At 42.5% G+C, this 23,632-nt stretch overlaps 1 protein-coding gene across 1 annotated transcript; it reads left to right on the top strand.

The window, feature by feature from the left end:
• The first annotated feature begins 502 nt into the window (after window positions 1-502).
• NEK2 (NIMA related kinase 2) lies at window positions 503-13,511 on the top strand. Its single transcript, XM_008049136.1, has 8 exons — window positions 503-644; window positions 1,399-1,616; window positions 1,884-2,124; window positions 4,431-4,513; window positions 5,979-6,105; window positions 6,935-7,154; window positions 9,602-9,727; window positions 12,632-13,511. The coding sequence occupies exons 1-8, from the start codon at window positions 549-551 to the stop codon at window positions 12,856-12,858; spliced, it is 1,338 nt and encodes a 445-aa protein (XP_008047327.1). The 5' UTR covers window positions 503-548; the 3' UTR covers window positions 12,859-13,511.
• The last annotated feature ends 10,121 nt before the right edge of the window (window positions 13,512-23,632 follow it).

Here is a 23,632-nt window from a genome sequence, read left to right as displayed (position 1 = left end):
TGTACTCAGCCCTCACCAGGTCTTCCGCGCGACCCCACCCAGCTTCAGGGAACCGAACCTGAGAGAAGAGGATGGGTAGTGGGAGGGGTTAGAGTGCAAAGGACAGGAGGGAGGTAGTTGAGGTGGTGTGCTAGAGTCTGAGGAAAAGTCCCCGGAACTCGGTTACCTTGGCGACCTTAGCCGGAGGGATCCAAAGCTGTCGCAACCTGCCGGTTGCCGCTTCTCTCCTCCCACTCACTCTTTGCTTTAGCTCCGCCTCCTTGTGCCTAGAGGCTGGAAGCCGACGCCGACCCCGACGCTGACGCGGTTGCCTAGCGACACACTTTTCCCAAGATGCTTAGGGTGTTGTTGTGGTCTTCCTAGCCAATAAGAGGGCGAAGCGAGCTCGCCGCCTGCCAATAGGCTACTAGGCCGAGCCCGCGACGGTTAAACGGGAAGGAAGGCCAGGGTGGCCGGTCAGTGCGGCTTGAGGGGCTCTCTGGGTGTGCGGCGGGTGTCCTGAGGCGCCACCTGCGGGAGGCAGTGCGAGTCCGGCGGCGAGTCCGGCCATGCCGTCCCGGGCGGAGGACTATGCAGTGCTGTACACCATTGGCACAGGCTCCTTTGGCCGCTGCCAGAAGATCCGGAGGAAGAGTGACGGCAAGGTGAGCGCGGGCCTCTTCCCTGTGCCCGCCCCTGCTTAGGTTTCGTCAGCCCGGGGGCGAGCGCACCAAAGGGAACCGAGGGGCCTGGGGGACTGGGTGCCTGGAAGACTCTTCCGTTTCCCCTGTGTCGCTTAAAGGATGGGAGACCACGTCTTCGATATTTTTTCCCCCCACCTTTTGCCATTTCTCTCCAAATTCCTCTCTCCTGCTTTGACTTGCTGAGGGCCTTCCGCTGGCGACGGGTAGCAAACTCTTGAACTGTTGTTAGGGAAGAAGCCTTGTATTTGTAGTCGGAAGTGTCTTAAAATATCCATTATGCGGATTATTGGATTCACATTTCCCAGTGTGTGTAGGTAGATCTCCTACAGAAAGAAACATTGGAGAGAATGCCTGGCTACTGCTGGAGGGATCCCTTACTAAGGTCTCATTCTGGGAAAGCTTGACCGGTTGAAAAGGTCAGGGACTTTGAGCACCTCTACCCCAGTTTTGACCAGAGTACCTTTTTTGCCAACCTCCCACTAAGCAACTGAGGGGAATGGACTGAGGGAGGCTTCTGTGCCTCATCCTCCTCTTTGCCCCGGAGCATCGTGTACTGTTTAAAAGATTATGGAAGTAAACTCGGGGCTCCTGAAGTTTACTGAGCTAAATTAGATTATAAGGACCTTGATTGTAGGATATATGTAAAAGGAAGGTCATTTTTCATTCTTTTTTGAGCATAACAAGTTCATTCATAACTAGGAAATTCTTATTTCAGATATTAGTTTGGAAAGAACTTGATTATGGCTCCATGACAGAAGTTGAGAAGCAGATGCTTGTTTCTGAAGTAAATTTGCTTCGTGAACTGAAACATCCAAACATCGTTCGTTATTATGATCGAATTATTGATCGAACCAACACAACGCTGTACATTGTGATGGAATATTGTGAAGGAGGGGATCTGGCTAGTGTAATTACAAAAGGAACCAAGGAAAGGTAAATGTAATCTTTTAAATGTAAGCTGAAAATGGGTCTGGTTTCATTTCTGTTAAGCATCTTGCTTTAGGATCAGGTACGAAGTACTCAGTGATATGGAAGAGTGTACTTGTATTTGGTAAGTCCACAGTACTTTAGGAAATTCTTGATTTATTTTGTATCAAAAGAATAACTTATTTCCCTATTTGCACATTAGATAATTTACATTATCCCATCTTTGTAGTTATTTTATTTGGAAGTTATGCGCTGTATAACTTTTGGTTTCAGACAATACTTAGATGAAGAGTTTGTTCTTCGAGTGATGACTCAGTTGACTCTGGCCCTTAAAGAATGTCACAGACGAAGTGATGGTGGTCATACTGTACTGCATCGGGACCTGAAACCAGCGAATGTTTTCCTGGATGGCAAGCAAAATGTCAAGCTTGGAGACTTTGGGCTAGCTAGAATATTAAACCATGATACAAGTTTTGCAAAAACATTTGTTGGGACACCTTATTACATGTCTCCTGTAAGTATTTCAGGATTTAGATTCTTTTTTAAACTTCTTAATGATAAGCAACTATGGGTTGTCTGAGCAAGGAAATTGAGTTGTTTGTTTACTACTCTCTAGTAGCCAAGAATTAATAGCACTACTTCATTTTACGTTTATATTTTTCCACATGGGCCACCAGACCAGTAAACTGTAGCGATTCAAGCTTTTAATGAATGACTATCATGCACTAAGCTCTGGGATTACAAAGCTGAAACCAGTTTTGTTTCTGTCTTCAAAATCAGTATTCCCAAAATAGGTACTGGTCATCTGCATCAAACTCACTTGGAGTGTTGTTTTTTTTTGTTTTTTTTGGTTTTTTTTGAGTTGTTATTTCTGTCGCCCAGGCTGGAGTGCAGTGGCACGCTCACAGCCACCCTAGTGTTGACCTGCTGGGCTCTGACGATCCTTCTGCCTCAGCCTTCCAAGTAGCCGGAACTACAGGCGTATGCTGCCACACCCAGCTAATTTTTTATTTATTGTAGAGATAAGGTCTCACCAAGTTGTCCAGGCTGGTCTCGAACCCATGGGCTCAGGCAATCCACTCGTCTTGGCCTCCCAAAGTGCTGGGGTTACAGCGTGAGCCACTGAACCTGGCCTGGAATGATTTTTTAAAATGTGGAATTCTAGGCTAGGCTCCAAGGCTCAATCCATTGAATTTGGATTTCTGGGCAGGTTTGCTCCCCCCCCACCACTTTTTATTTTGGACTTGCGTGTTAATCGATTCCCAAGATGATTCCTGTGCATGCATATTCAGGGCTCAGGAAGCTTGCTCACTTTAGATAACATGTTTTTACAATGTTAACTTTTTGTACCTATTCTTTTTTGTTGCCTTTTTCTTGAAATAATTCCTCTGCAGAGTCCACCCACTTTACTTACCCATTGCCTCTATTGCTGGATATTTTATTTCTAAAATTTCTCACTATTCTAAGGAGCACTGTTCTGTACGTCTTTGTATGAATTATTTTTTCTTCCTTTTTGGTTATTTTCTTGAACTGTACTCATAAAATTAATTGCAGGGTTTTTAAAAAATTTGAGTGAATAGTGATAGCACCAATGTGTTCGTATATGAAATCTGAACAGATAAAGATGGAGAAATATTTATTAGTATCTTAGTAGTCACATTTCTAGGATTTTCCAAATATTTATTATGTAAACACACCTCATTTACTATAGTATCAAACTTTGCAAATTAATGATTTTGGTTTTTTACTAGAATTAGACATGGCTGGAATAGTGACATTTTCTCACTGTATCAGATTCCAAATAGAAAGCTTTTAGTATTAAGGAAAATTATCCAGAAGTGGTTCTTAATAAACGTGAAACCTGTGCAATTCTTTTGTTCCTCTTCCCTCCTCCTTGTAACTAGATAGGTTCAGCTTCCCTGAGACATTGTTAAAAAGTAGCATCAAACTCACCATTTGGACTTTAAAATACTAATCAGCCTCCTGGAGATTTTGTTGGTACTTTTCTCTGTTCCTCCTGTTGATAATAAGAGCTTTGGTAGACTTTTGTTACTGTAGGTGTGGAAAAAAGGCAAACAATTAAAATAGTTACTGCTGTGATTTATACAGTGGACTAAAAAAATATATAGGTACGATGACAAGCTATAATCCCAGCACTTTGGGAGGCAGAGGCGAGAGGATTGCCTGAGCCCATGGGTTCCAGACCAGCCTGGGCAGCTTGGCAAAACCTCATCTCTACAGTAAATCAAAATGATTAGCTGGGTGTAGTGGTGTGCGCCTGTGAGTCCAGCTAGTTGGAAGGCTGAGGCCGAAGGATTGCCTGATCCCAGTTGGTTGATGCCGTGGTGGCTAGAAACATGCCACTGCACTCTAGCCTGGGTGACAGAGTGAGACTCCGACTCAAAGAAAAAAATATATAAATGGATAATTCAGTTAGTGATATACGCCTGTGTCCATTTACGTGTTGGCTAGATATGTATTTTGATTATTCTGGAATTTTCTCTGGGTCTTTTAAAATGGTGTTTCTAGATTATGAATGTCTTGGGTAGAGGTCTCTCATATTCACCTTTGAATTATCTATGCCTAGCTTATAGTAAGAACTTCTGTTTGTGAATAAAAAATAAGTGAATGACTCACATATGACAAATTATATTGGGACAAGATCATTGCCTTTTTTCCACTATAAATTTGAAAATAAAATATAGGCTAAAAGCTTTGAGTTTCCATTTTTGTCTCTGGGATAATTTATAAGTTCTATTAAGTTTCTAAACAAAATAAACTCTTAACACCTTTCACTTTCTTACCTTTTTCCCCATTTAGGAACAAATGAATCGCATGTCCTACAATGAGAAGTCAGATATCTGGTCACTGGGTTGTTTGCTGTATGAGTTGTGTGCATTAATGTAAGTATGATGAAGGAGATTCCTAGTCTAAGGTTTGTTACCTCTCGCTCAATTTGCTTTTTGAGTATTCTTGCTAATGGAAAGCATATTCAAATCTGAGAGAATTATACCTTGGGTTAAAATTAAGGTAGATGGACATATTAAAATAAACTATTTACAAATTAAAACTATAACCCTGGAGGATGGGTCTTGACTGTTCAAGTTTCTTGACTGGCTAGGTGCTTTCCTAGACTGACATAATCTCAAGAGAAGAGCACATAGGTCAGGCAGGTAAGGTAAAACTACCATAAGGATATGGGAGAAATGAAACAAAGACCAAGGGGAGAGGTCTGGTGATCTGGAGAACAGGAAAGAGCTCCAATTCTTTCCCTTTTTTCTTATTTTCATCCCCCCCTTCCAATCTATTCTAAAGAGCAATAGTTCTCAATCTGGGATAGGGAAAGCAATTCTACCTTATAGGGCATTTGACAATGTCTGGAGACATTTCTGGTTGTCACAAATAGGGAGTGCTCCTGCCTCTAGAGCAGCAGTCCCCATCCTCTTTGGCATCAGGGACAATTTTTCCATAGACCAGTGTGGGGAGATGGTTTAAAGATGACTCAAGCACATTTATTGTGTACCTTATTTCTATTATTATTACATTGTAATATATAATGAAATAATTATACAATTTGCCATTAAAAAAAGGCATGAACAGAAATGGTAAATAAAATAATGGGCAGGCCACGTGTGGACTAAAATAAGTGTCGGATGCTGACTTAAAGCCTGCCACCAGATGTAGCTATACAACTGAAGTATATCAACTCACTTGCCACTCACTGATAGGGTTTTGATATGAGTCTGCAAGCAATTGATTTATTATGGTCTCTCTGTAGTCAAGTCTCACTGCTAATGTTATTGGTATTTATAGCAGTTCCCCAGTGCTAGCATCACTGCCTTGATGCCACCTCAGATCATCAGGCATTAGATTCTCATAAGGAGTATGCAACTGAGCTCTCTCACATGCATAGTTCACATTAGGGTTCACACTCCTGTGAGAATCTAATGCTGTTGATAATGTGACAAGAGGTGAACCTCAGACAGTAATGCAAGCGATGGGAAGTGATTGTAAATACAGATGAAGCTTTGCTTGCTTGCTCACCACTCACCTCCTGCTGTGTGGCCCAGTTCTTAACAGGCACAAACTGGTACCAGTCTGTGGCCTAGGGGTTGGGGACTCCTGATCTGGAGGATAAAGGTCAGGGAGGCTGCAAATTATCTTACAATGAGCATGACAGCCTGTCATAACAAAGAATTACTTGACCCCAAATGTCAATAGTGCCAAGGTTGGGAAATTTGGCTATAGAGGAATATCCCAGAAGTAAAAACATAAGTACACACTGAACCTTAAACTGTGCTTTTGATTTAGTTCTTATTATTTATTTTCATTTTTATATTTTGAAAATTTCTTTTTTTTAAATCCCAGGCCTCCATTTACAGCTTTTAACCAGAAAGAACTAGCTGGGAAGATCAGAGAAGGCAAATTTAGGCGAATTCCATACCGTTACTCAGATGAATTGAATGATATTATTACAAGGATGTTAAATTTAAAGGTAAAGATTATAAGATTATATATTGTCTGTTTCTAGCTCTCAGTTAAATGTTAGAGTATATATTCTCTCTTGTAGAGCAATGGAAACTGAAGAAACATTAAATATACTTTCTTAGCTAAATATACTCTGTTAACACAAGTGAAAACATATGTAAATCTGGCAAATTGCACATCCTTGCTGGCCTACCTTCTGCGCTTTATTTCTTCTCCCATTCTGCCATGCTAACAGATGGTTGGTAGCAAGGAAAGATTGCAAAAAGAATTGAAATCCTCAGTTCCCCTTGTCGTAGCCTACCTCACAGTGGCAGGTAGTAAGGGAAGGGGCAAAAGGAGTCGAGGAAAAATAACTTGAATAAAGAGATTGTGTGGAAATACTCTGGCCACAGAATGGGGAGGGAGATATTCTGGGCATCTGGCTGATGTAACAAAGGAAGGGAAATGCTGTTAAGACCACAAGGATATAGGGCGTGTAACAGGATTGAGGGTCGATGAGAGAATATCCTGCTTAGTGTAATTCAGAGATGCAAGGACAGTACTTCACCTAACACAGATGTTAGCAATGCTACCAAGATATTCCAGAGTTCTTCAGGGATTAAGCCTTCTTAGAAAGAAGAAAAAGTTAAAGTCTACATTATCTGTGGACCCAGTACCTCATGAATTAAAACCACCAGTGAACTTATTTTTCCATGTGTTTAAGACCTAGCCATAAAGGAGTCCTTTCTTTTGTCTTGGAGAGAGATATATATATACATTTGCCCTTTTATTTTAACTGCTGTCTTAGGACAACTGTTCTGTTATGCAGTCTTTGACACTGGATATTTTCCCCCCAGGATTACCATCGACCTTCTGTTGAAGAAATTCTTGAGAATCCTTTGATAGCAGAATTAGTTGCAGAAGAGCAAAGAAGAAATCCTGAGAGAAGAGGGCGACGATTAGGAGAGCCAGAAAATTCACAGGATACTAGCCCTGTATTGAGTGAGCTGAAACTAAAGGAAATTCAGTTACAGGAGCGAGAGCAAGCCCTCAAAGCAAGAGAAGAAAGATTGGAACGTGAGTGTGAACCAGTGTCAAAGTAAAGGAGAGCTACCAGTGGGTTATTTTGATGTGTGTGAATATGTTTGAACAGAATATTTTATATGTGTAAATCTTTTTTTTTTTTTGAGTCAGAGTCTCACTCCGTCGCCTAGGCTGAAGTGCAGTGGTACACTCAAAGCCACCCGAGCGTCTATCTGCTGGGCTCCAGCAAGTCTTGGGCTTCAACCCTCCAAGTACCAGAACTATAGGCACATGCTACCATGCCTGGCTAATTTTTGATTTGTTGTAGAGACGAGGTCTCGCCAAGTTGCCAGGGCTGGTCTCAAACCCACGGACTCAGGCAGTACACTCACCTTGGCCTCCGAAACTGCTAGGATCACAGGCTTTTGTGTAGGTCTTATTAGAACCTTCTTATAAACACTTGAGAAAACAAAATACGTGTTGTGAACTAAAGCTTGCTGGCTCCTTCATGTTGGACTTTCTCTGAGATCAGTTGCTAATCATTATATATTTTTGGACATTAACTGGGTTGGCCCTCATGCAGTAGCCATTATACTTTACTGTAGAGTTACTTTTTTCTCTCTCATCCTTAGTATAAATACTCTTAAGGTTTTTCCACTCTAAAGGAAGGTCTTAAAATTTGCTGCCTTCCATAATATAACCCATGATTTTTATCTTTTGAAATGGCTGCTTCAACATAGTTTTAGGTATAAAATCCTACTATATGTTTAGACTGTATGTGCTCAAAGCAATCCAATAGAGAATATAGGTACAAGATATTTTAGGTCTATAAACAGTGTTCTGATGGGTATTCATGTTGTCTTAATTCATTAGGTACTAATTAGTTTTTGATGTTAAAAGCTTGCCTACTCTACTAAGGTGAGAATTGCTAACTAGGTTTTAGGATTTTGCAAGATAACAACAGACATGAAGCTTTTCATTTCAACATGGGAGGTGAGAGGTAGGGTTTTGTCTGTCTCTTATCACCCTCATGACTCACCTTATTTAACTTCCACAGCTTTATGCCAAATGCAGACTTTAATTTTTTTTAAATTTGTGCTTAAAAAGCATTCACTGTGTTTGTTTGTTTTTTGTTTGTTTTGTTTTTTGTTTTTTGTTTCTGAGTTGGAGTCTCACTCTGTTGCCCAGACTGGAGTGCAGTGGCACACTCCCGGCCACCGTAGGCTGGACCTGCTGGGCTCCGACGATCCTTCCGCCTCAGCCTTTCAAGTAGCCAGAACTACAGGTGTGCGCTACCACGCCCGGCTAATTTTTGATTTATTGTAGAGACGAGGTCTCACCAAATTGCCCGGGCAGGTCTTGAACCCGCAGGCTCAGACAGTCCTCTTGTCTCAGCCTCCCAAAGTGCTGGGATTACAGGCTGAGCCACCGAGCCCAGTCCACCATGTTTGTTAATGTCTTACTTCCTCATGATAATGAAATAATGACTAGCCCTATGAGGTATGCTTACTGTATAGGTACAACCTATGTTTACCCAGAAACCTATTTTTGACTCTTATGTCAAAGGAATTCTGTAAAACGAAAAAAACAAGGAAAAAAACCTTTTCTTAAAAACTTTCCTGGTGTTTTGTAATCTCATATAGCAATGGAAATCTGAACACTTTCTGAATTCTGGACCATAAATAATAGTAGTGTTTTTTACTAATCTAAGGAACTACCTCCTGCTGGGTGCAGTGGCTCATGCCTGTAATCCCAGCACTTTGGGAGGCTGGCCAAGGTGAGAGGATTGCTTGAATCCAAGGGTTCGAGACCAGCCTAGGCAACTTGGGAAGACCTCATCTCTACAATAAATCAAAAAATTAGCCAGGTGTGATGACGTGCACCTGTAGTTCCCACTACTTGGGAGGCTGAGGCAGAAGGATCCCCTGAGCCCAGCAGGTCGAGGCTGCAATGGCCATGGGTGTGCCACTGCACTCCAGCCTGAGCGACAGTGAGACTCCAACTCAGGGAAAAAAAAGCAAAACTACTTCCTAACTGCACTGTGTGTGTATGTGGGGTTTTTTTTTCCCCTTCTATTTGGGTGCTGTCATTGAACCAGAAGATTTGTCCTGTGAGGCCAAGTCGTGCCCTGAAAGTTAGCTGCTGCCTGTCTTCAGTGGAGAGCAGAGATGGCTTTAGTTTTTTGTTTTCCCAAATGAGTTACTCCCACATAACATGACCCCAAGGTTGAAGCTAACTTTATACTTGTGTTTAAACAAGTTCTTATGAGAAAACCTAAGCTAGCATACAAACTACTAAAACACTGAATTAAAAACTAGCACAATCAGGTTTACTGAGGTATACCTTGTATGGTTAGAATCCCCTCTTAAAACATTGCTAGTCAAAAATCAGGCATGCTGGTGCTAGTGATAAGAGGTGATAAGATTACCAAATGTAGATTGTTTTATAACCAAGGGCACTTGTTAATTTTTTTCCTTTCTTTTTCCATTCCCTTTTTAAAGAAAAGGAACGTGAGCTTTGTGTTCGTGAGAGACTAGCAGAGGACAAACTGTCTAGAGCAGAAAGTCTGTTGAAGAATTACTGCTTGGTCAAGGAACAGAAATTCCTGTCTCTGGCAAGTAGCCCAGGTATGAGAATCACTCAGTCAATAGAAGCTGGCGCTACAAATGAGATATGCCCCAGTGTTGTCCCCAAGGTGGCTTAAGTAGCCCTTTTCATTTACAAAGTCTTAAATTTTAAGATGGATTTCACAGAATATATGCAATCCAATAGAAAAAATTCTGTTATTGCAATTATTTATTTACTGGATTCATATACCTGAGGGAATGAGTCATATGATTTCACCTTTTATTTTCTTTGCCTTATCAAACTACATGTTTAGTATTTAATATTTATTTCTAACAATTATGGCATTTTAAAGACTACAGTACATTTCATATTTTTCTGTGTATATTCTCAAAACTACCTTTCTTTACATCTTCAAGGGAAAAAAACAGCATTTTAATACTGCTACACCTCATCTTTCATAGAAAGTATGGCTTAAAAGGTGTGACAAGCCACTGCAGAATAGACTAATTTGAATCTTTGCTAGGACCCTTGAAAGTTGAAACACATATTTGTTGAAATTTAATTGTTTAATATCTACATGTGCTGTATGATTTTTTTCTTTATTCAGAGTCTGGTATAGAGATTTCTCAGGGCCTTGCCTTTCTATGGCATTGTTCCTTCATTCTGCTGCAGTGACATGTGGTTATTGTATATACCAATGAACCATTGTCCAACGTGCTTTGTCTATTTTAATAGAAATTCCAAATTTAATTTAGTATCTGGTTGTAGTGGCGCACATCTGTAATCCTAGCACTTTGGGAAGCCAAGGTAGGAGGATTGCTTGAGCCCAGGAGTTAAAGACTAGCCTAGGCAATATAGTGAGACCCTGTCTTTAAAAACAATTAATAATAATTTAATCTCTTTAAGGTTATGGAAAATGCAAGCTAGTAAGCATCTTTTTGCATGATTTCTTTATGACACAAATTTTTTGTTATTTTCATCTTTTGTAAATTGAGAGAGAATCTGATCAATTTAGTGAGCATTGGCTGCATTTTGTAAATGGAACAAACCAAACTAATTAAATTAATCAGGCATGGTGGTGTGTACCTGTAGTCCCAGCTACTTAAGAGGCTGAGATGAGAGGATTGCTTGAGCCTGGGAGGTTGAGGCTACAGTGAGCTATGATTGTGCCACTGCACTCCAGCCTGGGTGACAGGGTCTCACTCTGTCAAATAAAAAACCTCTACTTAAGTTAGTTTGACTGTAATAACTTTATAATGAATAAGTGATGAAAATAAATGAATAGTAAATAAGTGATGAAAATAAATACTAGTAAATATTAAGTATTTACTAGTAAATTAAACAAGTATATGAAACTTTTGGTTTCATCACTGTTAAAATATCTTCTAAATATTGCTATCTACCATTTCAGTGTTTTTGTAATATTTATTTCAGCATTTCTTAGATTCCACACTGCCACCTATAAAGACAAAATACACTTAAATCATGATAAAGGGTGATAAAGCAAGGAGAAAATTTTATCTGGGTGAATTTAATGCATCAAACCCATTGCAGAGAATTATCTGAAGACCCTGTTGGGGATGGCTCTTCCAGCTAAAGAGTTTATTTACATCTTGCCTGGATCATCCTTGAACAAAGGATGAAAATGGCTAGATAAAGATGTATGTTTTACTTTATATGATACATAGGTGAGGATAGGAATCTACCTGTGTGTGAATTACAGTAAGTATTTAAAATGAGCCACAGGAATTGAATCTCCACTAGCCTTAGGAGACATTTTAAAGTACTGAGGACTAAAAGTAGTGAGCGTGATAAAGCAACATAGCAGTGGGAGTCAGTGCCATCTGAACTTGGAAATATCCTCTGCCCATCCTTGGATTTTAGTTCAGATATGAAGGAGGCATCCCAAGAAGTATAAGCTTTTCTTATAAAGCTATCCTATTAAGAGCCCAGGATGGTGGCATACCTGTAGTCCCAGCTACTTAGGAGCTGAGGCACTACTTTCACTTGCACCCAGGAGTTTGAAGCTGTAGTGCACTACAGTTGCTCCTGTGAATAGCCACTATACTCCACCCTGGGCAAAATAGTGAGACCCTATCTCAAGAAAACCAAGAACAAATAAAATTGTCCCATTAGTAAGATAGGAGATTTACAAATATAACCTGCTATCCCAGAGAAGATAGGACAGGCACTTAGATTTCTTTTTATTTTTTGTTTTAGAGATGTGAGGTACAGTTCAGGGTTAGGTATACTAGTGGACATTGTACAGGTGAAGTTTGGACCTCCCTTTGATCCCCACTTTGCCTGGTTTGAGATCAGGTACCCTTATTGATGTTGTGTGTGTGTGTCCCCCTCCTCACCCCGACAGTATCCCACTACTGCCAATCCCTTTCTTATAGTATTATGGTAAATGTTCAGGGTCCACTTATGAGTGAGAACATGTAGTACTCTGTTCTTTGTTTCTGTGATAGATCACTGAATATCATAGACTCTAAATCCATCCAAGTTGCTGAGAAGTCCACATGTTTGTCCTTTATGGCTGCATAATATTACATTGTGTATATGTACTACATTTTAAAAATTCAGTCCAGTTTCAATGGGCAGCATGGTTGGGTCTGTGTTTTTGCTATTGTGAATAGTCCTGCAATAAACATGGGTGTGCAGGTATCTTTTTTGTAGAACGATTTGAGTTCCTCTGGGTATGTTCCCAGTAGGGGGATTGCTGGGTCATATGGAAGGTCAATTCTTTTAGAACTTGCCACATTGTTTTCCATAGAGGTTGAACCTAGTTTGCGTTCCCACTAGCAGTGTAGAAGCGTTCCATTTCTCCACATCCTCGCCAGCATGTCTTATTGGGCACTTAGATTTCAAATGAGTGGAAAAGCAAGTATTTTTTTTATAAATATGAGGGAGTTGAACTCCATTCAAATAACTCAAAACCCCCTTTTTTTTTTTTTCCAAAGAACTTCTTGAGCTTCCATCCTCAATAACTAAGAAGAAAGTACATTTCCATGGGGAAAGTAAAGAGAACGTCATGAGGAGTGAGAATTCTGAGAACCAGCTCACCTCCAGGTCCAAGTGCAAGGACCTGAAGAAAAGGCTGCATGCTGCCCAGCTGCGGGCTCAAGCCCTGTCAGATATTGAAAAAAATTATCAACTAAAAAGCAGACAGATCCTGGGCATGCGCTAGTCTACCAGACAGAGGTGTGCACAGTATTTAATATTACACCCCTTTGAAGACTGATATTCAACTGCAGTAGCTTTATATACTTGGTTCCATGAGCCATGCCTTTTTGTACAGTACGCAAATTTTGGAATTGCTTTTGCTGTTCTTCAGCAACAATTGTACAAAATGTTCATACTTTGAATTTTTCTTTCTTCTTTTAAGAATACTTTGTAGAAAGAATGATACTTTCTTGGCTGGTTGGACTTTTAATCCTGTGTGCAATTACTACTGGGAACATGAGATGTGATATTCTAAATCCTGGGAGAAAAAATAATGTTAGGAAAAAATATTTACCTAGGAGTAGCACTTTCTGAAAAGTTTTAAATGAGTGGTGTGCTTAGAATTGTCATATCTAGACTTAAAATTTAAGTCTGATGTTCTAAGTGTTTTGGAGCTTAGAAAACCTAATTGGATATACACTGGTAACTAACACCATGTCATCTAGCTTATAAATATTTCAGTGCTTTGTAGTTCAAATCTACGAGCTTTAGGAAAATTCATCACTGTGATGTCTATATTCTTTTTTCCTTCATATTCTTTTTAACAGTATATGAGATGACTGTCATTTACCCACGTCTTTCCCTCTAAATAAAATAAAATAATTCTTTAGTTTTCCTATATTTATGTCCCTTGCATTTTTTGGTCTCTTAGTTGTGGGAGTTGTGTTTATGATTTATAGATGTTTGTTGCAGGATAGGGAAGAAAACATGAATCTGATGCTCAAGAGAATGGCATTCTGATCTTAAGCTGTTTGGCGCTTTCCACTCACCTTTTTAGTCCACATAAGCCAGTGGTTCTTAACTGAGGGATTTTGCTCCCCAGCGGACATTTGGCAATGTCTGGAGACGTTTTTGATTGTCATGATTGGGAGGGGGTGGTTACACTGCTTGCTAGTGAATAGAGACCAAGGATGCAACAAAACATTTTATAACACACAGGACAGACCTTGACAACAAAATGTCAGTGGGTTTGGATTATAATCCCTAAAGACATGATCCTGAATACCATAATCCTGAACATTAAAATCCCAAAAGAGCAAAAGCCTTAAAGATCAAAATTCCTAATATCTTAAATCCAAAAAATCATAATTCCAAAATATTGAAATCTGAAAGCCAGATTCTGGGGAAAAGATTAGTGCATTTCTGCTGTACACAGGGTAGTTGCATCATGTTAGGCAGAGCTATTACCTTGTTATATGTATTTGGAAATTAAGTATGATTTAAGGAGATGAGTTTGGGTGCCAAATTGATAAAGGGTGAATTTAAGGATTTTTTTTTTTTTTTTTGAGTTGGAGTCTCACTCTGTCGCCCAGACTGGAGTGCAGTGACTGCTCCCAGCCACTGCAGCCTCGCCTGATGGGTGCCAGTGATCCTTCTGCCTCAGCCTTCCAAGTAGCTGGAATTACAGGTGCACACTACCACGCCCGGCTAAGTTTTGATTTATTGTAGAGATGAGGGCTCGCCAAGTTGCCCAGGTGTGGGTCTCGAACCCGCGGACTCAGGCAATCCACTCACCTCAGCCTCCCAAGGCACAGGATTACAGGCTGAGCCACCAAGCCTGGCTTGTTTAGGGTGTTTCAAAGATTGTAGAAGTGAAAATGCAGACAAAAAATACAATTGATCTCCCCTGCCAAATTATTCAGTACTGCCCTTTTACATATAGCACCATGTTTACTTTCAGAAAACACCCATCATCAGAGTATAAAAATTCTATAAGCTGACTGACCTGAACCAAAGACACTTGTCGATATTGAGGTTCCTCCATTGTTACAAAACATGTTAAATGGTGAGCTGTTCTTGATTAGGGGTCTGACTGTTGAAGAATATAGACTAACAGAAAAACTAGCACAAGCTTCACTTTAGCAAATGGACAGCACTTTGAAAATTTCCCACTGGATTTTATCTCTATATACAATTCATGCCCCTGCTGAATCTGAAAGATCTAGAAATTATCCACTTTTTTTTTTATTCAGAGTTTCATTCTGTCTGTCACTCAGGCTGAAGTACAGTGGTATACTCATGGCCAACACAGCCTCAACCCGCTGGGCTCAGACAGTCCTACCACCTTAACCTTCTAAGTAGCTGAAACTACAGGTGAGTGCCACCATGCCTGGTTAAATTATTTATTGTAGAGATGAGGTCTTACCAAGTTGCCCAGGCTGGTCTTAAGCCCCTGGGTTCAGGCAATCCTCTCGTCTCTGCCTCCCAAAGTGCTGAGATTATAGGCGTGAGCCACTGTGTTTGGTGAAATTATTCATTTGTTTATGTATAATGAATGACTGGAAAAAGTGAAATACTTTATTAGCATGTATTTGGAGATTTGGTGGAGTTTGCAGAAGAAAATAAGTTTCAATGGAAACTTCAAACCATAATGACCGATTTGGAGTTTGGTGTAATCAAGCCTTCTAAAAGTGAATTTTAGCCAGCTGTAGTGGCTCATGACTGTAACCACTGGCACCGTGGGAGGCCAAAGCAGGAGAATCAATTAAGCCCAGAAGTTTGAGACCAGTCTGGGCAACATAGCAAGACCTGATCTCTACAAAAAAAAATAAAATTAGCCAGGCGTGGTGGCATGTGCCTATAGTCCCAGCTGCTCTGGAGGCTGAAGTGGAAGGATCTCCTGAGCCCTGGAGGTCGAGGCTGCTGTGAGCCGTGAGCATGCCACTCACCGCATTCCAGTCTGCATTGACTCAAATAACAAAAAGTGAATTTCAAGGTGTTAACCAACAAAATTTGTTTTTTCTATTCAGCCCAATGTATTTGGTAGAAAATTCAGGAGTAGATTGACCACATAATATAGCAGTGACAAAAACTTCAGTTTAAAAATCTATCGTTTTCCTGCACTGTCATTCCAACTGATGACATTCCAGGAGCTTTTAATGAATTAAAGTCACATTTGCCTGAAGAAGCCAACAAATTTTGACTGGTTCAAAAATAAGTGTGTACATAGTAGAGTAAGAAGGCACCCAATGGTGTTGCTGTTTGATCACCAGAATCACTGCCAAATCTGTGGTCTGTGTATGAATACATGCAGAATGGATTTTCATGTACCCCAAACAACACAGAAACATGACACAAAGATAGCAAAATTTTAAATAGAGAATGCTCATGTTTACGTATGTCAAATCACAGAATTTCAAAAAGAGCAGCTAGCTCCACATAGAAAATGAATGTGACCATTATTCTCCGAGGAGAGTCAATGCGCTAAAAGAGAAAAAGCAGCTATTCATCATGCTGCAAGACTTTAAAATGTAGTTAATAATCATGGAAGTTAGCCAGCTGTTATGGATTATCTCCATGTAATTTCCCGAAATTTATTCCTGGAATATGCTTTTCATATGCCAAATATTCTTTTTAGTTTTTTTCAATTTTACATTTTTTCATTATTTTAAATTATCAGTATTATTTTCTATGATTTGCTTTACTATGTATTTCATCTTTGCTTCATTTCCAATACTGGAGGTACAAATTGTGTAGAGTTTTTTAGAAGGTTCTAATTCATTTTTTCCTGTTTTGCAAATTTGACTGCATGAAAGCACATTATCACAATATTGACTTTGTGTGTAAACATTGTGCCTGTATATAAAAACATTGAGACTTCTTCAGTAAGTGAAAAGGTGTTCCTTTTGTACATCTGTATTTGTGAAAGTTAAGATTTTCTCAGCATCTGGTCTATTTGGGTGACTGCTGTGCAGTGATTGACCCATCCTGGTTTTTGATAGCTCTCATCAAAAGACTTAGGTTGTTTGTCATCGTATTTTAGATTATTACAGTTATAAAGCTGGGTGCACAAAATTATCAACCATAGTGATATACGTTCATATATTTTCCTTTTTGACCCATTTCTTTATGAATATGGTTTGTCTGCTCATAACTGATATATGCGTGTGACTCTCATTAGTGTACTGTTTTTGCTTGCAAAAATATGTCATTATTGCCTATTTTATTGTGTAGAATGGCCTATGAAGTGTTCTGCCATCTTTTATATGTTTCTCAAATAAATTCTATTTTACAAATGTTAATTAATATCTCTTAAAGAATTAACAAATTTTTTCCAGAATTATATTTTTAGGATTTTGATCTTTCAGGATTGTGATTTTTAGGATTTAGACCAGGGATTCTGATCTTTTGGGATTTCAACATTAGGGATTATGGCATTCAGGATTGTATCTTTCGGGACACTCATCATCTCCCAGTGACAATAGTGCCCCTCTTTTTTTTTTTTTTTTTTTGAGTTGGAGTCTCACTCTGTCGCCCAGACTGGAGTGCAGTGGCCGCTCCCGGCCACCGCAGCCTCGACCTGCTGGGCTCCGGCTATCCTTCCTCCTCAGCCTTCTAAGTAGTCGGAATTACAGGCATGCGCTACCCCGCCCAGCTGATTTTTTGATTTATTGTAGAGATGAGGTCTCGCTGCCCAGGCGGGTCTCGAACCCGCGGGCTCAGGCAATCCACTCACCTAAGCCTCCCAAAGGCGCAGGATTACAGGCTGAGCCACCGAGCCCGGCTAATAGTGCCACTCTTGATAAACCTGATCTAATCTCAAACTTGCTAGGATATACCTCACCCTTGAAGGAAAGCTTTTTTATTTTGATGGATTTTTTAAAGATATGTCTGACTTTTTATCTGACTTAGCAGACTTTGCTGTGCCCATCTCATTTTTCGTGTGATATCTTCCAAGCTAACTCTTGTAGCTTAATGCAATAAGACCAAGTTATGAAGGGGTAATAATAAATGAGAGGAAATGGCTCCTTCATGTATGTAGGTCTGTTACACAGTGGTTATGTGGTTCCATCAAAGACAAATGATATCCAGGCCTTTGTGGTGGATCCAGAGATGAATCCTAATGGGACCATTTTGACATAAGTGTTGAGTAAAACTCCTAACTAGCTACACCCTTTGCAAGACCTGGTGCAAAATGAAAATGTGGGGCTCTTGTTCAAAAATCCCATGAAAGGTACCTACAAAACAAAGCAAGCCCCAGGAAAGATATATACAAAGCTTTCCCTCTTCTTCCAACCTTTCGCTCTGTTTATTGTGATGTTATTTTGTATTCAATTTTTTAAGTAAAAAACAACTTAAAATTATTTGCATGAATTTTACTGTTTATCTTTACTTTGTGCGATGCTAATTTTAAATGCAAATAGCAGAACATTTAACTCACATATGAAATCACTGAAACCACACAATTTATATATTGTGGCTCATTCCCAGGGGTGCCTCAAGCTGGCTGAAGGAACAGACACACTAGACCCTCACAGGCATCTGGGAACCCAAGACTCTGGCACTTGCTCAGTTCCCCCACCACTCCAACTCCAGTCATCAGAACTACCCAGACTTCTGGAGAAGTCGAGTCAGGCATCTTCCTTTCCCACAGGCCCACTGCCCCAACTCATGGCAGACTAGTCGCCCCCAGGGATCTTTAAACCTCCAAGCTGGGACTTCTTTTGTCCCTGGTTGGCCCTTGCCAAGACATGGCCTTCAACCGGCTGCCCACCAGGCATGTCATGGGCTGCCAGCCAGGGGAGAGGGGAAATGTGTTGGGGACAGCTGCCTCCATGCCCTCCTACTGGTAATGCTTTGGAGTTGGGATATCCAACGCCAACCCTTGCCCTGCCTGTGCCCAGGGCCCTGCTGGGAGCAGAGGGTGGTGTAGTAGTCATGGGAAGGGGAGGTTGGGAGGGACCCAGGGCACCAGGGGGCAGGAGGGCTGTGAGAACCATCCTGGGGAGTCTAGGGAACTAGTGGGAGGTTGGATCCTGCAAAAGCAAAGGCTGAACCCTGCGCACACTCTATCGCCCCATGAAACTTCACTTAGAAAACACAAATTCCAAGACACAATTATTAAGAGTTTCAAGACTTCAGTCACAGAGCACTAGACCCCAGGTGCCGGGCCCTTCTGAATGCCAGGGTTTTCTACATGTGGCGTCTTGTGGGGCTGCACTGGTCACTCACCAGTGAAGCTCCCCCCTTTTTCTGGAAGATGTCTTTCCAGCCTTAGACTATAATATGTTTTCTTTTAATTTTGAAATCTGTGGCATACTGTAGAGTTTCTCTAACTCTCCCTATCCCTGATTCCACCTTTATTTTCGTTCACTGCTTAATTCAATCAACAAGCAGTTACTGAGCCCCTAGTATGAACCAGGCACTGTTAAGGTACTGAAGACACTGCAATGAAGAAACAAGAAAATCTGCCCCTACTTTCCATTCAATTGAGGCAGCACAGAAAACAATGAAGCCACACACTGGACATATTAGTGATAAGTGTTAAGGAGCAGAATAAAGCAAGAAAGGGGAATAGGGAATGGGAAGAAGAAGAAGCAGGGATTAGGGATGTAGCAGGAAGAGAAGGAGGTTAACAACAGGGAGGTTAGAGTCGAGGTAGGGGTGGAGGAGAGGGGTGGGGGAACTGAGGCCTGCCAAAGCGTGAAGGGAAGACACCATGGTGGGCGGTGGGGGTCGTTGAGCTAAACTGGGAGAAACAGTAGGGCAGGACTTGAAAGGGGGCAGGGGCTTGGAAACTGGGGAGAGACATTTTAAATCTGGTTATGCATCTCCTTTCCCTGCTTTTAAGCCAACAAAAACCGTGTTTGCAGTTCACCACTACAGCAGGGAACATCAGAGGCATCTGGGCAGTGATGGTCGATCAGAAGCGGATCCCTTTGATGGGGGTGTGGGGGACGGGTTCCTCCCAAATGTTGTTTCTCCAGCATCACCTCGTAAGGTCTTTCTGAGATGCTCTGCTGGACAGCAGCACCAGACGTAACCGCTGCAGAATTCACATGTTTAAACACTAATGAGTTAATCGGGCACGCCCTACTCCCAGGCATTTGAAAAAGAGAGTCCCGGGCTTGGAATCCAATTAACCCGCTGTTCTGACAGACAACACCGCGAGGCGGCGCTATGGCTCTGTTAGCCAGGCAGTCCCACAATTGGTAGTAGCGGCTCAAAGATCGTAAGCCAGACTTTGGTTCAAAACTTCTTCCCGCTATTTTCTCCAACCCTCACAATACTCCCGCGAAGTGTGTGTCATTCGGGTCACATTTTACACGGGGAAACAGAGATCACAGCTCCATAGCTCAGGCTGTTGACGACGAGCTTCTGCTGCCTTCTTTTCCAAGAAGGTAAGGCCAAGGGTGGAATCCTCTCCCCGGTGGGTTAAGGGTGAGACCCACGGCTGTACCCAAGACATCTGAATGCCTGGGGAGGGTGCAGAGCCAGCAGGGTTAGGCCCGCGGCGTGGTGCCGGCTGAGATGGGTTGGGGGCGGAAGGCGCGGGAGCGGTGTCCCAGTGTCTCCGGAGGGACCACATCGATGGCTCGGGAGTGGTTTGCCTTCTCCGTCTTTGCTCGGCGTGGTCTGTGGGATGGCCTTGCACTTCCTTAAACGCCCAGGTTGAGTCGGGCTGGGTGGCTCAGCCTGCAATCCCGCGCTTTGGGAGGCTGTGGTGAGTGGATGGCCTGAGCCCGCGGGTTCGAGACGCGCCTGGGCAGCGAGCCCTCATCTCTACAATAAATCAAAAAAGCAGCCGGGCGTGGTGGCGCGCGCCTGTAATTCCGGCTGCTCGGAAGGCTGAGGCGGAAGGATCGCCGGAGCCCGGCAGGTCGAGGCTGCGGTGGCCGGGAGCGGCCCCTGCGCTCCGGTCTGGGCGACCGAGTGAGACTCCGACTCAAAAAAAAAAAAGCCCAGGTTGATGCTCAGTATCCTCAGGCTGTTCAGCGTGTGCCTCCCACCCCCTCCTGCCCTCCTCCGAGGTATTTTATGCTTTTAGAGGACCCTCCTTCCAGGGCAGTCCTTTCTGTTAGGCGAGGTAGTTCCCTCAGAGTCTTAAGATAAGGTTGTCCTGCTCAGCTGGACTAGGGATGAATGCAAAAGGTGCTACAAGGCGGCTGTTTAAAAAAGAATGAAGCACAGAGGGCGCAGCGACTCATGCCTGTAATCCCAGTGCTTCCAGAGGCTAAGTAGGGAGGATTGCTTGAGCCCAGGAGTTCGAGACCAGCCTAGGCAACATAGCAAGAACTTGTTTCTACAAAAATTTTTTTAAAAACATTAGCCTGGTATGGTGGCACACATTTGTAGTCCTAGCTACTCTGGAGGCTGAGGCAGAAGGCTCGCCTGAGCCCAAAAGATCGAGGCTGCAGTGAGCTGTGAGCATGCCATTGCACTCCAGTCTGGGAGACAGAGTGAGACCTTGACTCAAAAAAAAAAAAAAAAAAAAGAATGAAGCGAATTTATGTGTATCAAAAAGAAAGTATTATTGTCTATTGTGACTTGGTGGCCCATAGAATAGGGAGCTGTGGGGGACTGATGGGGACTGTGTGGGATTTCACAGCAGGGAGGGAGAAGAAAACAGGGGGAAGTGCTTGCTGATGGCTAGCTGATGAGATATGTGGCTTCCTTTACCCATCCCCTCAGTCCACCTGCCCCTACAACGGAAGATCAGAGGCCTCTTCTCCATCGGGAAGGTGGGATTCCTCACCGTACTCAGAGGGGCCGGTAGGGGCACCCTTGCTTACCTCCATGAAGACTCCTCGCATTTCTGACACCATGGCCACAGCCATGGCTCCGGGGCCCCACAGCTCCACTCGAGCTGCTGAAACCCTAGCTAAGCGAGGCTGCCAATCACTTGCCTCCCCGCCACCACCCAGTCTGAACAAGCCCTCCTCCCACTGCCCCAGACTCCCAAGTCTTCCCCCCGCTGCCCAGACTTTCTCGGAGGCAGCACACCGGCTGTCTAGATGCAACTGTGTCCCGTAATCTTAGTCACACATTCACAGGAAATTCACAGCGGCTGGTTTCATTCACTACATTTTTTTAAAAATCAGTTAAGTTACGAAGTGATAACATCGTTGTAAAAAATTCCAACAATATGGAAAGAATATATAGGGGAAATTAAAAAGTAAATGTTCCCTCACCCAATCATTCCAGTTTCTATCTCTCTTTTCAGACATAGTTGTTAACAATTTGGTGTTTGGTGTTTCTTTCTAGATCTTGTGTGTATGAGGGATGGCTAGGTGGGGTGGCAGCGTGTGTCTTTGGGGATCTGAATATGTTTGTTTGTCACTCTGTCACTCAGACGGGAGTGCAGTGGCTCAGTAATAACTCACTGTAGTCTTGACCTCCTGGGCTCAGGCAATCCTTCTCCCTCAACCTCACGAGTAACTGGGACTACAGGCGCCTGCCACCACACCCAGCTACCTTTTTCCCCCACTTTTTGTAGAGTTGAGGTCTTGTTATGTTACCTAAGCTGGACTTGAACTCTTGGGTTCAAGCAATTCTCCTGCCTTGGCTTCCCAGAGTGTGTTGGGATTGCAGGTATGAACCCCCACACCTGGCCGGTGTATGCTTTTAGGGTTTTTTTTTTTAGTTGGAGTCTCACTCTGTCACCTAGGCTGGAGTGCAGTGACACACTCACCTGCTGGGCTCCAGTGATCCTTCCACCTTAGCCTTCCAAGTAGCCAGAACTACACGCAGGCACTACCAAGTCCAGCTAATTTTTGATTTTTATTGTAAAGACAAGGTCTCGCCAAGTTACCCGGGCTCGTCTCGAACCCACGGGCTCAGGCAATCCACTCACCTCGGCCTCCCAAAGTGCTGGGATTACAGGCTGAGCCACCGAGTTCGGTCTGCCTGAGTATGTTTATTTAAAACACACTCACAAATGGGATCTTAAGACATGTTCTGTTCTATAATTTTCTTTTTTTTCCCAAAATCTTATTTATTTTTTCTTTGTAGAGATGAGGTCTCACTATGTTGTCCAGGTCAATCTCAAATTCCTGGACTCAAATCCTCTTTCTTCGGCTTCCCAAAGTGCTGGAACTACAGGCATGAGCCACTGCACCCGGTCAATTTTCTTTTTCTTTTTTTAAGAGACAGGATCTCGCTCTGTTGCTTAGGCTGCAGTGTTGTAATCATAGTTCACTGCGGTCCCAAACTCCTGGGCTCAAGTGATCCTCTGGCCTCAGCCTTCCAAGTAGCTGGGATTACAAGGCACACACCATCAAACCTGGCCTATAATTTACTTTTTCAATGGGAAATAATCCTTTCTTGTTGGTTCGTATAAAGTCTCTTCATTCTTTTTTAGATAGTTGCCTTGTGTCACCTTTTACCTTCCTCCCAAGTCCATTCTAGGAGGCAGCCTTCCCTTGAGCCTTTGAGGTAACTAGCTTGCCTAGGTCAACCAGTAGGGGGGAAGCATAGCCCCTGCCTCAAGAACTTAGGGCTTGTGGGTGAGGTGACATAGCCTCTGAAGCACTTACACATTCCCACAAAGCAGTTTACCCGGTCCAGTCACATAATCGCTGGCCCCACCTTTCTCCTGAAGAATCTCATGGTCGACTCATCGGGGATGTGGCCGTAACATGAAGAAGACTCCCCACCAGAGTTTGGCTGCCCCGAGAAGCCTGCTGGGTGGATCTCCACAGGGTTTGACAGGGAGTCATAGAGATTAGCACACATCTGACCTGTACCTCCTCTGTGCTCTCCCTCAGCACCGTGTTGGCCTGTTGGTTGCGAGGACAGCATCCAAGTGGTTCCAAATTCTGAACACCCTAGCCTAGACACTCCGCAGCTGCCCTGCATTTGGCTTGCCTCCTTAACCTCTCTGAACTTCGGTTTCCTCATCTGCAAAACGAGAACTGTATAGTAATAAGATTAACCGGGATAAACTGTAGTCAAGGACCTCGAGCAGCACCGGCATATCATTCTTCCCTCGGCTTCAGGAAGGACTTTAAGAGGTTCAT

Source organism: Carlito syrichta, unplaced genomic scaffold (assembly GCF_000164805.1).
Source record: "Carlito syrichta isolate Samal-C Ts95f unplaced genomic scaffold, Tarsius_syrichta-2.0.1 Scaffold130587, whole genome shotgun sequence".
NCBI lineage: Eukaryota > Metazoa > Chordata > Mammalia > Primates > Tarsiidae > Carlito > Carlito syrichta.
The sequence above is the reverse complement of the archived record's forward strand: the minus strand, read 5'-3'. Positions and strand labels throughout refer to the sequence as shown.